The 11,894-nt window shown below is 42.0% G+C and overlaps 1 protein-coding gene across 1 annotated transcript; it reads left to right on the forward strand.

Annotated features, from left to right (window-relative positions):
* Positions 1-9,153: 9,153 nt before the first annotated feature.
* On the forward strand, positions 9,154-11,894 carry LOC113245537 (elongation factor 1-alpha 1-like). The gene is given in 4 exon segments (XM_044379295.3): positions 9,154-9,556; positions 9,559-9,895; positions 11,159-11,679; positions 11,682-11,894. Coding segments are annotated over 4 exon segments (1,383 nt in total). The 5' UTR covers positions 9,154-9,204; the 3' UTR covers positions 11,855-11,894.

Raw genomic sequence — 11,894 nt, forward strand, 5'->3', positions numbered from 1 at the left:
TGAAAAGGAAACTATTAACAGAACAAACGTCTTAAGGTATTCCTAAAACATCTTCTCATTCAGAGTCTGATTTTTTAGAATCCTTAAGAAACATTTTTTCTCCATGCAACATTGCTCTCTATGCCACTGAGAGCTTAGGTGATGAAGTATTTATCGAAAGGCGCCCCACTATTGTCCACTCGAGTTCTTCTGTGTCCCTCATACCAGTGCTTCAAGTTGTGATGCTCACACTTTCTTGATCTTACCATAGATGTCAGACAAAAGCAGGCTCATGTTCTTCCCTCAAGTGGACCTTAAATGGCTTATTGACAGAAATGTCCAGGATTGCCTTTTCCATCATGCCAATGGGAATATTAACCTAGTTTGCATACGTTCAGGCCATGACAACTATGTCACGACTGCCACCTGGCCAAAGGCAGTTATAAGGCACCATCTGTTGAAAGATATTCCTGATTTCAAAAGATTTCAAAAGTAAAAAATATGTGTGTAAGAATCAGTGAAATATGGTCATTTTTTCTCTGCTTAAGTTAGCCAGAATTGATTTCTGTTTGCTTAAAGCAAAGAGCCTTGACAGATACACTCCCTAAGTCACACACTCAAATTAGACATTCATAATAGCTAGGGTCTTAAAATAGAAATCTTGGAAATATGGTGCTCAGAAGGACTTAGTTTGCCCCACCTCATCACTTTCCCATTTTACCATCTAGTATAGATGCCTAGTAGCCAACTGGGTCCCCATTCTCCGTCTTCAGGGAATCATGATGAACAGGGGAACCACTCAGTTGGCTAAAGTAGGAGCATCAAAATAGTCCGGTCTGCTGAATTTAGGCTTCTTGCTTAAATTATGCTGAGAGGTGGGGAAAAGTTCAATACCTGATCAGCTTTTGGCTTGGGACAGCTGCAGGGTACCAAGAGTTGTGGTCATTGGCTAGCTCCTCCGTCATTTATTTGAACTTTTGTTTTGTTTATTGTTCACTGTTTTTTTTACTTTTGGAATCTGTTTTTTATGTATGTCCAGAAAAATTATTTTCTCTCTTCCCCTTAGCATTTCTCATTAGGGAACCTGTGGTATATTTGGCACAGGAGTCCCTGTTAGGTCAGTATAAGACTTTGGAGGTCCTAGGTCTCTGCTCACATTCATTCATTCAAGTTGCTACAAGATGCCTGGGTATTTACAAGTTTGGCCATCATGGGACTACTGAACACATTCCTGTGATATTTGATGTTGGCAGTCAGGTTGATAGCTGTTTAACATGTTACTAACATATTTACAGCTGAGTCATTTGATAGTTCCCATCAATAAAATGACACCAACACAGAATGTAAATAACGCATGTACACTGAACAGGAGAACTCACTTGGGGTTATTTTATCCTAGGAGCTATCTAGACAATCTCTTCCAATTCGAAGATGCTAATGATACTTCTCCATAGGTCAAGATTTATAAATAAGTAACTTGGTTCATTTATTAATATTTTAAAAATATATGGTAATTATCTTTTTCTCATTAGTTCATATCAACAGTAAGAGTAGTTACTATAAGGGGGGTTAGCAGAACTTTACATTTTCTTTCTTTCTTTCTTTCTTTCTTTCTTTCTTTCTTTCTTTCTTTCTTTCTTTTCTTGAGAGAGAGCATGTGTGAGGGAGTGTAAGGGGGGGAGGGACAGAGCGAGAGGGAGCAAAAGAATCCCAAACAGGCTCCATGCTCAGCACAGAGTCCGACACAGGGCTTGATCTCAGGGTCATGAGACTGAGCCCCAGGTCAAGCTCCACACTCAGCAGGCGGTCTACTTGGGATTCTCTTCCTCTCTCTCCCCCTCTGCCCGCCCTCACTCTCTTGTGCACTCTCTCACAAAAATGAATAAATCTTTAAAAAAGAAAAAAGAAACTAATGGGTAGAAAGAGGTAAATAAATTTGTGTAAGAACCAGGGAGTCATCTGGAAGAAATGGGACTAAAACCTGGACTCCCCTCCCCTCCCCAACCTTTTTTTTTTTTAAATAAACTTTTTATTTTGGGATAATTTCAGATTTTTAGAAAAGTTGCAAAGTTTCAGCTTCCCCTGTCTTCCTCTTACATAGTCTATGGTACCTTTGCCAACCAAGAAACCGATATTAGTATGTTGCCATTAACTAAACTCCAAACTTACGTTTCACCACTTTTTCCACTAATGTCCTTTTCCTGTTTCAGGATCTACACTGCATTTTGTTGTCACGTCTCCCTAGTCTCCTCAGGTCTGTAGCAGTTTCTCAGTCTTTCTTTGTTTTTCATGACCTTGACAGTTTCAAGGGTCACAGTGGACTCACTTCTGAAGATTCAATATTATTAGAACCTTTGTAAGGGACCAAGTGAGGTCTACGGGCAGGGAAGGCCCCAAGGGCTCCTTCAGAGGACCTCATATGAAGAAATGGTTCATCTGGCCTGGTGACAGGGAACCCCGGGGCAGGGCGTGAAAGTCCTGCTCCATCTTCCTCAACTCCCAGCAGGTGTGCTTAGGTAGCAGCACCTGAGCACATGGGCATAAAGTGCGTGAGGCAGCCAGACCAAGTGAGTGCCAAGAATGAGGGACTGTCCGTGTGAATGACCACTGGGGCTGGAACAGGATTTTTACTAGCTGTGGAGGGCTGCAAAGGAGCAGACACCACAGTCCGCTTTGGAATGACTCTCTCTACAGCAGCTCTTTGGCGGATGCTGTCCCAGCAGAGTGCCCATTACCATCCCTCACTCTGCAGTCGTTTCACTGCCTTAGCTTCCCAGGGCTGGCATCCAGTTCCTGCTTTTGCAGGAGGAGGCTAAGAAAGAGATAACGAGCTTCCTAGTGATCTGGTCATGGTGGATTTGAGTGATTGCTTTGAGAAATAAAAGTGATGTGGGATTCAATACCACCCTTCATGCTAAAAACACTCAACAAAATAAGAATAGAAGGAAATTACCTCAACGTAATAAAAGCCATGTATGAAAACCCCACAGCAAACATCATATTCAATAGTGAAAAACTGAGAGTTTCCCCCTAAGAACAGAAACAAGGCAAGAATGCTTGCTTTCATCACATCTATTTAAGATAGTACTGGAAGTTCTGGCCAGAACAATTAGGCAAGAAAAAGAAATAAAATGCATCCAAACTGGAGAGAAAGAAGTAAAATTATCTCTGTTTATAGAAGCTCTGATTTTATGTGTAGAAAACCCTAAAGACTACACAAAAAAAGCTGTTAGAACTAATTCATTAATTTAGCAAAGTAGCAGGATAAAAATTAATATGCAGAAATCAGTTGTTATCTATATACATGAACAACAAACAATCTGAGCAAGAAATTACAAGAGAAATTTCATTTACAATAGCATAAAAAATTCTTAGAAATTAACTTAACCAAGGAGTTAAAAGACATGTGTATTGAAAACTATAAAACATTGCTGAAAGAAATTAAAGGAGACATAAACAAATGGAAACACATTCCATGTTCATGGATTGGAAGACTTTATGTTGTTAAAATGTCAGTATCGGGGTGCCTGGGTGGCTCAGTCAGTTCAGCATCTGCCTTCAGCTTCTCCCTCTCCCTCTGCCATTCCTTTTTTTTTTTTTTAATGATACATTAGTCACCATACAGTACATCATTAGTTTTTGATGTTGTGCTCCATGGTTCATTGTTTGCGTATAACCTTGCTTGTGCTCTCTGGCTCTGTCCCCTGTCAAATAAATAAATAAAATATTTAAAATAAATAAATAAATAAATAAATAAATAAATAAAATGTCAATATTGCCCAAACAATCTACAGATTCAATGTAACCCTTGTCAAAATCCCAATGGTGGTTTTGTTTTGTTTTGTTTTTTGCAGAAATAGAAAAACCCATCCCAAAATTCATAAAGAATCTCAAGGGACAGCGAATAGCCAAAACAATCTTGAAAAAGAAAAACAAAATTGGAAGACTCACACTTCCTGATTTCAAAACTGACTGCAAAGGTACAATAATAGAAACTGTGGTATTGGCATAAAGACAGACATAGACTAATAGAATGAATATAAAGCCCAGAGATAGACCCTCACATAGATGGTCAAATGACTCTTGACCAAACCATTCAGGATAGTCTTTTCAACAAATGATACTGGGAAAACTGGATGCATGCAAAATAATAAAGTTGGACCTTACCTAACACTATACAAAAATTAATTCAAAATGCATTAAGGACCTAAATGCGAGACCTAAAACAATAAAACTGATAGGAGAAAACATAGAACAAAAGCTTCATGACATTGGACTTGGCAATGATTTCTTGGCTATGACACCAAAGGCACAGGTAACACAAGAAGAAATAGACAAATGGGATTTCATGAAAATTAAAAAATTTTGCTCATCAAAAGACACTATCTACAGAGTGAAAAGGCACCCCACAGAATGGGCAAAAAAAATGTTTGCAGCTCATTTATCTAATTAGAGATGGATTGATATCCTGAATATATAGATAACTCCTAAAACTCAATAACAAAATACCAAACAACCCAATTCAAAAATGGGCAAAGAACTTGAATAGATATTTCTCCAAAGAAAATATAGGAATGGCTACTAAGGGCATGAAAAATGCTCAACATCACCAGTAAATAGGGAAATGCAAATTAAAACTACAACAATATATAACCCCACATTAGCATGGCTACTATAAAAGAAAAATCAAAAAACAAAAAACCCCAGAAAACAAGTGTTGGCAAAGATTGGGGAAGATAGAGATCTTGTACACTGTTGGCAGGAATATAAAATGATACGGCTGCTGTGGTAAACAATATGGCGGTTCCTCAAAAAATTAAAAATAGAACTACCATATGTTGCAGCAATCCCACTTCTGGATATATACCTAAAAGAACTACAAGCAGGGTCTCAAAAAGATATATGTATACCCATGTTCATAGCAGCATTATTCACAGTAACCGAAAGATAGAAACAGCCCAAGTGTCCACTGACAAAAGAATGGAGAAGCAAAATGTGATATAGACATTCAATTGAATATTATTCGGCCTTGGAAAGGACGGATATTCTGCAATATGCTATAATGTGGATGAATCTTGCTCCAGTATGCTAAGGAAAATGAGCCTGTCAGAAAAAGACAAATACTGTGTGATTCCACTTACGTCAGGTATTTTAGAGTAGTGAAAATACAAAAGACAGTGGTTGCCAGGAGCTGGTGGGAGGGGAGAATGAGGTCCAGAGTTCAGTTTTTCAAGATGAAAAGATTTCTGTGGATGGATGGTGGTGATGGCTGCACAACGACGGGAATGTATTTATATCCCTTAACTGTACACTTAAAAATGGTTAAGATGGTAAATTTTATGTTATGGATATTCTACCACAGTAAGAAAAGAGTGACGAGGGATTATTGACTTAGGCTGGTGAGACAGGTCACAGGGCTGCCATTTATGAAGCGCCTGCCGCTGCACTTCCGGCTCGCGAGAACCTCGTGAGGTAGGTTGGACACGAGCGCTCCCGTGCGGACGATGCGGCGAGGACAGACCCTCCGGGAGATGCTGGAGGCGCAGGACTGGCTTAGCAAGGGGCTGTCCAGGAGGCTGTATTCATTATGGTTTGTTTTTTCTGTATTTATGATGTTTTGACATCTCTTGGGGGTCTTTTGGACCCGGGAGAGACTGCCCTTCCCAGGCCTGCGACTTCCTGGGGACAATGGGTAGGCAAGTGGGTAGCTTGCCTAGAATACACCTTCCTTCCTTCCTTCCTTCCTTCCTTCCTTCCTTCCTTCCTTCCTTCCTTTTTCTTTCTTTCTTTCTTTCTTTCTTTCTTTCTTTCTTTCTTTCTTTCTTTCTTTTCTTTCTTTCTTTCTTTCTTTCTTTCTTTCTTTCTTTCTTTCTTTCTTTCTTTCTTTATCTTATTTATGTGACAGAGAGACGGCCAGCAAGAGAGGGAACACAGCAGGGGGAGTGGGAGAGGAAGAAGCAGGCTCCCAGAGGAGGAGCCGGATGTGGGGCTCGGTCCCAGGACTTCAGGATCACACCAAAGGCAGATGCCTAATGACTGAGCCACCCAGGCGCCCCTAGAATACACCTTTCATGTGCAGACTGGCAGACGCAAGGCTGGGCCCTCCCCACCCTCTTCTCTGACTCTCGCACACCAAACCGGTATCTCCCCAGCCCTAAATCACCCCAGTGTCAGGAATGGGACACTGGAGACCACCCCTATAGCCCAAGCCACCGGAATTATCTGAACTAGCTAATCCTAAACTGTAACCGCCAGCCCCACTCCCCCCACACTGCCTAGCCTTTCCCTTAAACCCCAGTAGAAGCTCTGACCTCAGCTTTCCCCTCCTTCCTGTCTTCTGCCACCTCACCAAACCTGGCTTTCGCCCTGAGACCCCGTGTGGCCTTACAATGGCCCCTTCCCTTGGGAAATGCGAGTGATAAATTCTCTTAATGGCACTGGCCTCTCCTGTTGGCACTTGGTCACTTGTGTGAATTAAAATCGTGCAGCAATACTTTTTGAACACAGGTCTGACGGGCTGAAACCAGAGGTTGCCTCTGGAGGTCCATCTTTCTAAAAAGGTCATTTCCTCCTCTAGAAAGTTCCCATAATTCTGGCTTCACCTAGATGTTCCCTCTGGCTCTGCCCCTCCCCCAAACATAGCTAGAGTGTGATTACGCAGTGGAGTCCTTCTCCTGGACACCTCTGTGGTGTGCCCAACCCTCTCTTTCCCCGGCCTGGCACGCTGACCCGCGGGAGGGCAGAAGTGCAGAGGATCTTTGGACTCGGCTGCCTCGCCGCGTGAGAGCTTCCAAAGAAGCACTATTCTTCATTTAGACCTCTTGGTGCTAGTGTCACGTAGTCTGGGGACCCTTTGGCATAAAGCAATCACAGAGAGTTTATTAATTTACCCAAGGTCTCGCAGCTAGCAAATGGTTGTGCTGGGATTTGAACCTGGGTTCCAAATGTCAGTTGTCCTGATTTCTACAAATCTCATAGGCTACCCACGACCTCTTACTTTTTTCAAAATCAGAAGACCATCTCTGCCCAGCATTTCTCTGCTTCAAGTATGTGATGCTGCTGGAATGTTGCTATTAGACAAAGCAGCTAAACGACAATTCAGGACAGTATGTAATTAAAGGCTATAAAGAGAGATTGTGACAAGTAAAATGACTGGCTTTTTACACCTTTTTGCCTTTGATGGTTCTTCCCTGGAATGGCCTCCCCTCCCCAGCACCTGCACAATCCCTTTGGCCGTTTTGCTCTCCTAGGAACACCTGACCACCCCTTCTTAGTGTCTCTCCTGTGCCCTGGGAGACTTAATCATAGTTCTTATAATTCAGTATTGAAATTGGTCATTGACATGACTGTCTTTCTCTGCTAAACCTTTGTCCCCAGTAGAGTGCTCAGCCCATAATGGGCATCCAATTGTTAAGAAATAAGAGCCAAAACATGGAAGTAAGGCAAAGGATGACCGCATGTCTTCAGTGTCAGACCAGTGCATTATGGGACAGGCCCATCGAAGACTATTTCATTCTCCAAGAAACTATACCTTTGTCTGATTGACTAGTTAATAGTGATTAGAACCAAGACCCTTTGAAGTTGCATGCTAACCCGTAAATTTTTTTCCCCAGTAGGGATGCTTGAGATTTCTATCTGGTAGAAGAGATAACCCCACAGGTGACAGTTTATTTCCGTCTGTAGACAATAGCCTGTTTTGGTCATCATATTCCAGCATCTGGCTTCAGTACCTAGTCAGTCTTTCCAATACTCGACCAGCTCTATTACCTTGCTGATTCCCTCATGAAGAAGTGAATCTTTGACATATGCCCTGTTAAATGACAAAAATTCAAGGGAATAAATTTTAAAGATCTAATTGTCTTTATTAATTGAGTCATGAATCCGACAGTATCCCATCTAACAAGTAGAGGGGAGCTCCAAAGGGCTGCAGAAAAGGAAGCGTTTTTAAAGGTAGAGAGGGAGTGGTAAAAAGGAAATTATTAGCCAAGAATCCATTCTTTTAGGCAAGGTCACGCTCCTAAAGGGAACGGAAGGGGTCTATCAGTAAACTTCCTAGTGCTGACCGGGAAATTCCCATGTTGACTACTGAAAGGTCACATTTCTGGGGGGGTGAAACTGCGGTTAGACTAGGTATTAAGTCTTGGGGCCTCAACCTAAATGACACCATTTTGGGCCTGAGACTTTCTTTTTAACCGTAGACTATACATTTGTAAAGTGAAATGAAGTACTCTTTATTTTATTTTTTAAAGACTTTATTTATTTATTTGACAGAGAAAGAAAGAGAGAGGGAGCACTAGCAGAGGGAATGGCAGAGGCAGAGGCAGAAGCAGACTCCCTGCTGAGCAGTGAGCCTGATGCGGGGCTCGATCCCAGGACTCTGAGATATGACCCGAGCCAAAGTCAGATGCTTAACTGACTGAGCCACCCAGGCGCCCCTGAAGTATTCTTTAAATGCTCCCACTGACGCCTCAGATTTCAGAAACAGATATTTCTACCGGGTCTTAATTTTCAGGGCAGAGAAAAGATAATGAGAGAATGTGACCCGGTTTATTTTATGTGGCCGATATGCCAGAACTGGACAAACAGTGTAAGAAAAGAACATTTCAGGCTTGCACTCACGCATTTTGAGATAAACTCAAGTTAAGTTTATACCCCAAATGCAAGACTGGTTTAAGTCTGAAAAAAATCTATTAATGTTATTTACTGGAGTAACAGGATGAAAGAGACACAAACCAAATAGAATTATCAATATATCCAGGGCCAAAAAGATAAGTTTTAACACACATTCATGGTAAAAACAAAACAAAAAGTAAACTCTTACAAAACTAGGACTAAGGGGAACTTCCTGATAAGATCATGGGCTATCCGAAGGTGCTGGTTTTCACCATTTCTATTCAACTCTACCACATCCCAGGACAGTGTAATAAGATCAGAAAAATAGGGAAGAGGAGAATTTAAAAAGAAAAAAGAAAATAGAAATCCATAGAAAATATGATTGCCTTCATAGAAGATCCAGAAGAATCTTCAAATACAGTCTTAGGGGTTGATGAAAGAATTTAACAATGTTACTGGACAGAAAACTGATATAAAAAATCAGTTGCAGACCCTAGCACCAAAAAAATCTATTAAAAAATGTCATTTAAAAACAATACATTTAGCTTTTTTGCAACGGGTTTGCCGCTAGAACACAGATGTCGTGAAAACCACCGCTTAACCTAAACCAAAATGGGAAAGGAAAAGACTCACATCAACATTGTTGTCATTGGACACGTAGATTCCGGCAAGTCTACCACTACTGGTCATCTGATCTACAAATGTGGTGGGATCGACAAAAGAATTATTGAGAAATTCGAGAAGGAGGCTGCTGAGATGGGAAAGGGCTCCTTCAAGTATGCCTGGGTCTTGGATAAACTAAAAGCTGAACGTGAACGTGGTATCATCATTGATATCTCCCTGTGGAAATTCGAGACCAGCAAGTATTACGTGACCATCATTGATGCCCCAGGACACAGAGACTTCATCAAAAACATGATTACAGGAACATCTCGGGCTGACTGTGCTGTGCTGATTGTTGCTGCTGTGTTGGTGAATTTGAAGCAGGTATCTCCAAGAATGGGCAGACCCGCGAGCATGCCCTTCTGGCTTACACACTGGGTGTAAAACAGCTAGTTGTTGGTGTTAACAAAATGGATTCCACTGAGCCACTCTACAGCCAGAAGAGACACGAGGAAATTGTGAAGGAAGTCAGCACCTACATTAAGAAAATTGGCTACAACCCCGACACAGTAGCATTTGTGCCCATTTCTGGTTGGAATGGTGACAACGTGCTGGAGCCAAGTGCTAACACGCCTTGGTTCAAGGGATGGACAGTCACCCGTAAAGATGGGAACGCCAGTGGAACCACACTGCCTGAAGCTCTGGATGGCATTCTTTTTTTTTTTTTTTTTTTTTTTTTTTTTTTTTTAAATGATTTTTTATTATATCATGTTAGTCACCATACAGTATATCCCCAGTTTCCGATGTAAGGCTTGATGATTCATTAGTTGTGTATAACACCCAGTGCACCATGCAATACGTGCCCTCCTTACTACCCATCACCGGTCTATCCCATTCCCCCACCCCCCTCCCCTCTGAAGTCCTCAGTTTGTTTCTCATAGTCCATAGTCTCTCATGTTTCATTCCCCCTTCTGATTACCCCCCCTTTCTTTATCCCTTTCTTCCCCTACCGATCAACCTAGTTCTTATGTTCCATAGATGAGAGAAATTATATGATAGTTGTCTTTCTCTGCTTGACTTATTTCACTTAGCATTATCTCCTCCAGTGCTGTCCATGTTGTAGCAAATGTTGAGAACTCGTTCTTTCTGATAGCTGAGTAATATTCCATTGTATATATGGACCACAACTTCTTAATCCAGTCATCTGTTGCAGGGCATCTCGGCTCCTTCCACGATTTAGCTATTGTGGACATTGCTGCTATGAACATTGGGGTGCATATGGCCCTTCTCTTCACTACGTCTGTATCTTTGGGGTAAACACCCAGTAGTGCAATGGCTGGATCATAGGGTAGCTCAATTTTTAACTTTTTAAGGGACCTCCACACGGTTTTCCAGAGTGGCTGTACCAACTTGCATTCCCACCAACAATGTAGGAGGGATCCCCTTTCTCCACATCCTCTCCAACAATTGTTGTTTCTTGCCTTGTCTATTTTTGCCATTCTAACTGGCGTAAGGTGGTATCTCAGTGTGGTTTTGATTTGAATTTCCTTGATGGCTAATGATTTTGAACATTTTTTCATGTGTCTGTTAGCCATTTGTATGTCTTCATTGGAAAAGTGTCTGTTCATATCTTCTGCCCATTTTTTGATTTGTTTATTTGTTTCTCGTGTATTGAGTTTGAGAAGTTCTTTGTAGATCTTGGATACCAGTCCTTTATCTGTAATGTCATTTGCAAATATATTCTCCCATTCCGTGGGCTGCCTCTTAGTTTTTCTGACTGTATCCTTGGATGTGCAGAAACTTTTAATCTTGATGAAGTCCCATAAATTCATTTTATCTTTTGTTTCTCTTGCCTTTGGGGATGTGTCATGAAAAAGGTTGCTTTGGCCGATGTCGTAGAGGTTGTTGCCTATGTTCTCCTCTAGAATTTTGATGGATTCCTGTCTCACATCGAGGTCTTTCATCTGGATGGCATTCTGCCACCAACTCGTCCTACTGACAAGCCCTTGCGTCTGCCTCTCCAGGACGTCTACAAAATTGGTGGTATTGGTACTGTCCTTGTGGGCCTAGTGGTGACTGGTGTTCTTAAACCTGGCATGGTGGTCACCTTTGCTCCAGTCAGTGTTACAGCTGAAGTAAGGTCTGTTGAAATGCACCATGAAGCTTTGAGTGAGGCTCTTCCTGGGGACAATGTGGGCTTCAATGTCAAGAACGTATCTGTCAAAGATGTTCGTCGTGGCAATGTGGCTGGTGACAGCAAAAACGATCCACCAATGGAGGCAGCTGGTTTCATGGCTCAGGTGATTATCCTGAACCATCCAGGCCAAATCAGTGCTGGATATGCACCTGTGCTGGATTGTCACACAGCTCACGTTGCTTGCAAGTTCGCTGAGCTGAAGGAGAAGATAGATCGTCGTTCTGGAAAAAAGCTGGAAGATGGTCCCAAGTTCTTGAAATCTGGTGATGCTGCCATTGTTGATATGGTTCTGGCAAGCCTATGTGTGTTGAGAGCTTCTCTGACTGTCCTCCTCTGGGCTGTTTTGCTGTTCGTGACACAAGACAGACGGTTGCTGTGGGTGTCATCAAAGCGGTGGACAAGAAGGCAGCTGGAGCTGGCGAGGTCACCAAGTCTGCCCAGAAAGCTCAGAAGGCTAAATGAGTATTACCCCCAATACCTGCCACCCCAGTCTTATCAGTGG

This window comes from Ursus arctos, unplaced genomic scaffold, assembly GCF_023065955.2.
Source record: "Ursus arctos isolate Adak ecotype North America unplaced genomic scaffold, UrsArc2.0 scaffold_27, whole genome shotgun sequence".
NCBI lineage: Eukaryota > Metazoa > Chordata > Mammalia > Carnivora > Ursidae > Ursus > Ursus arctos.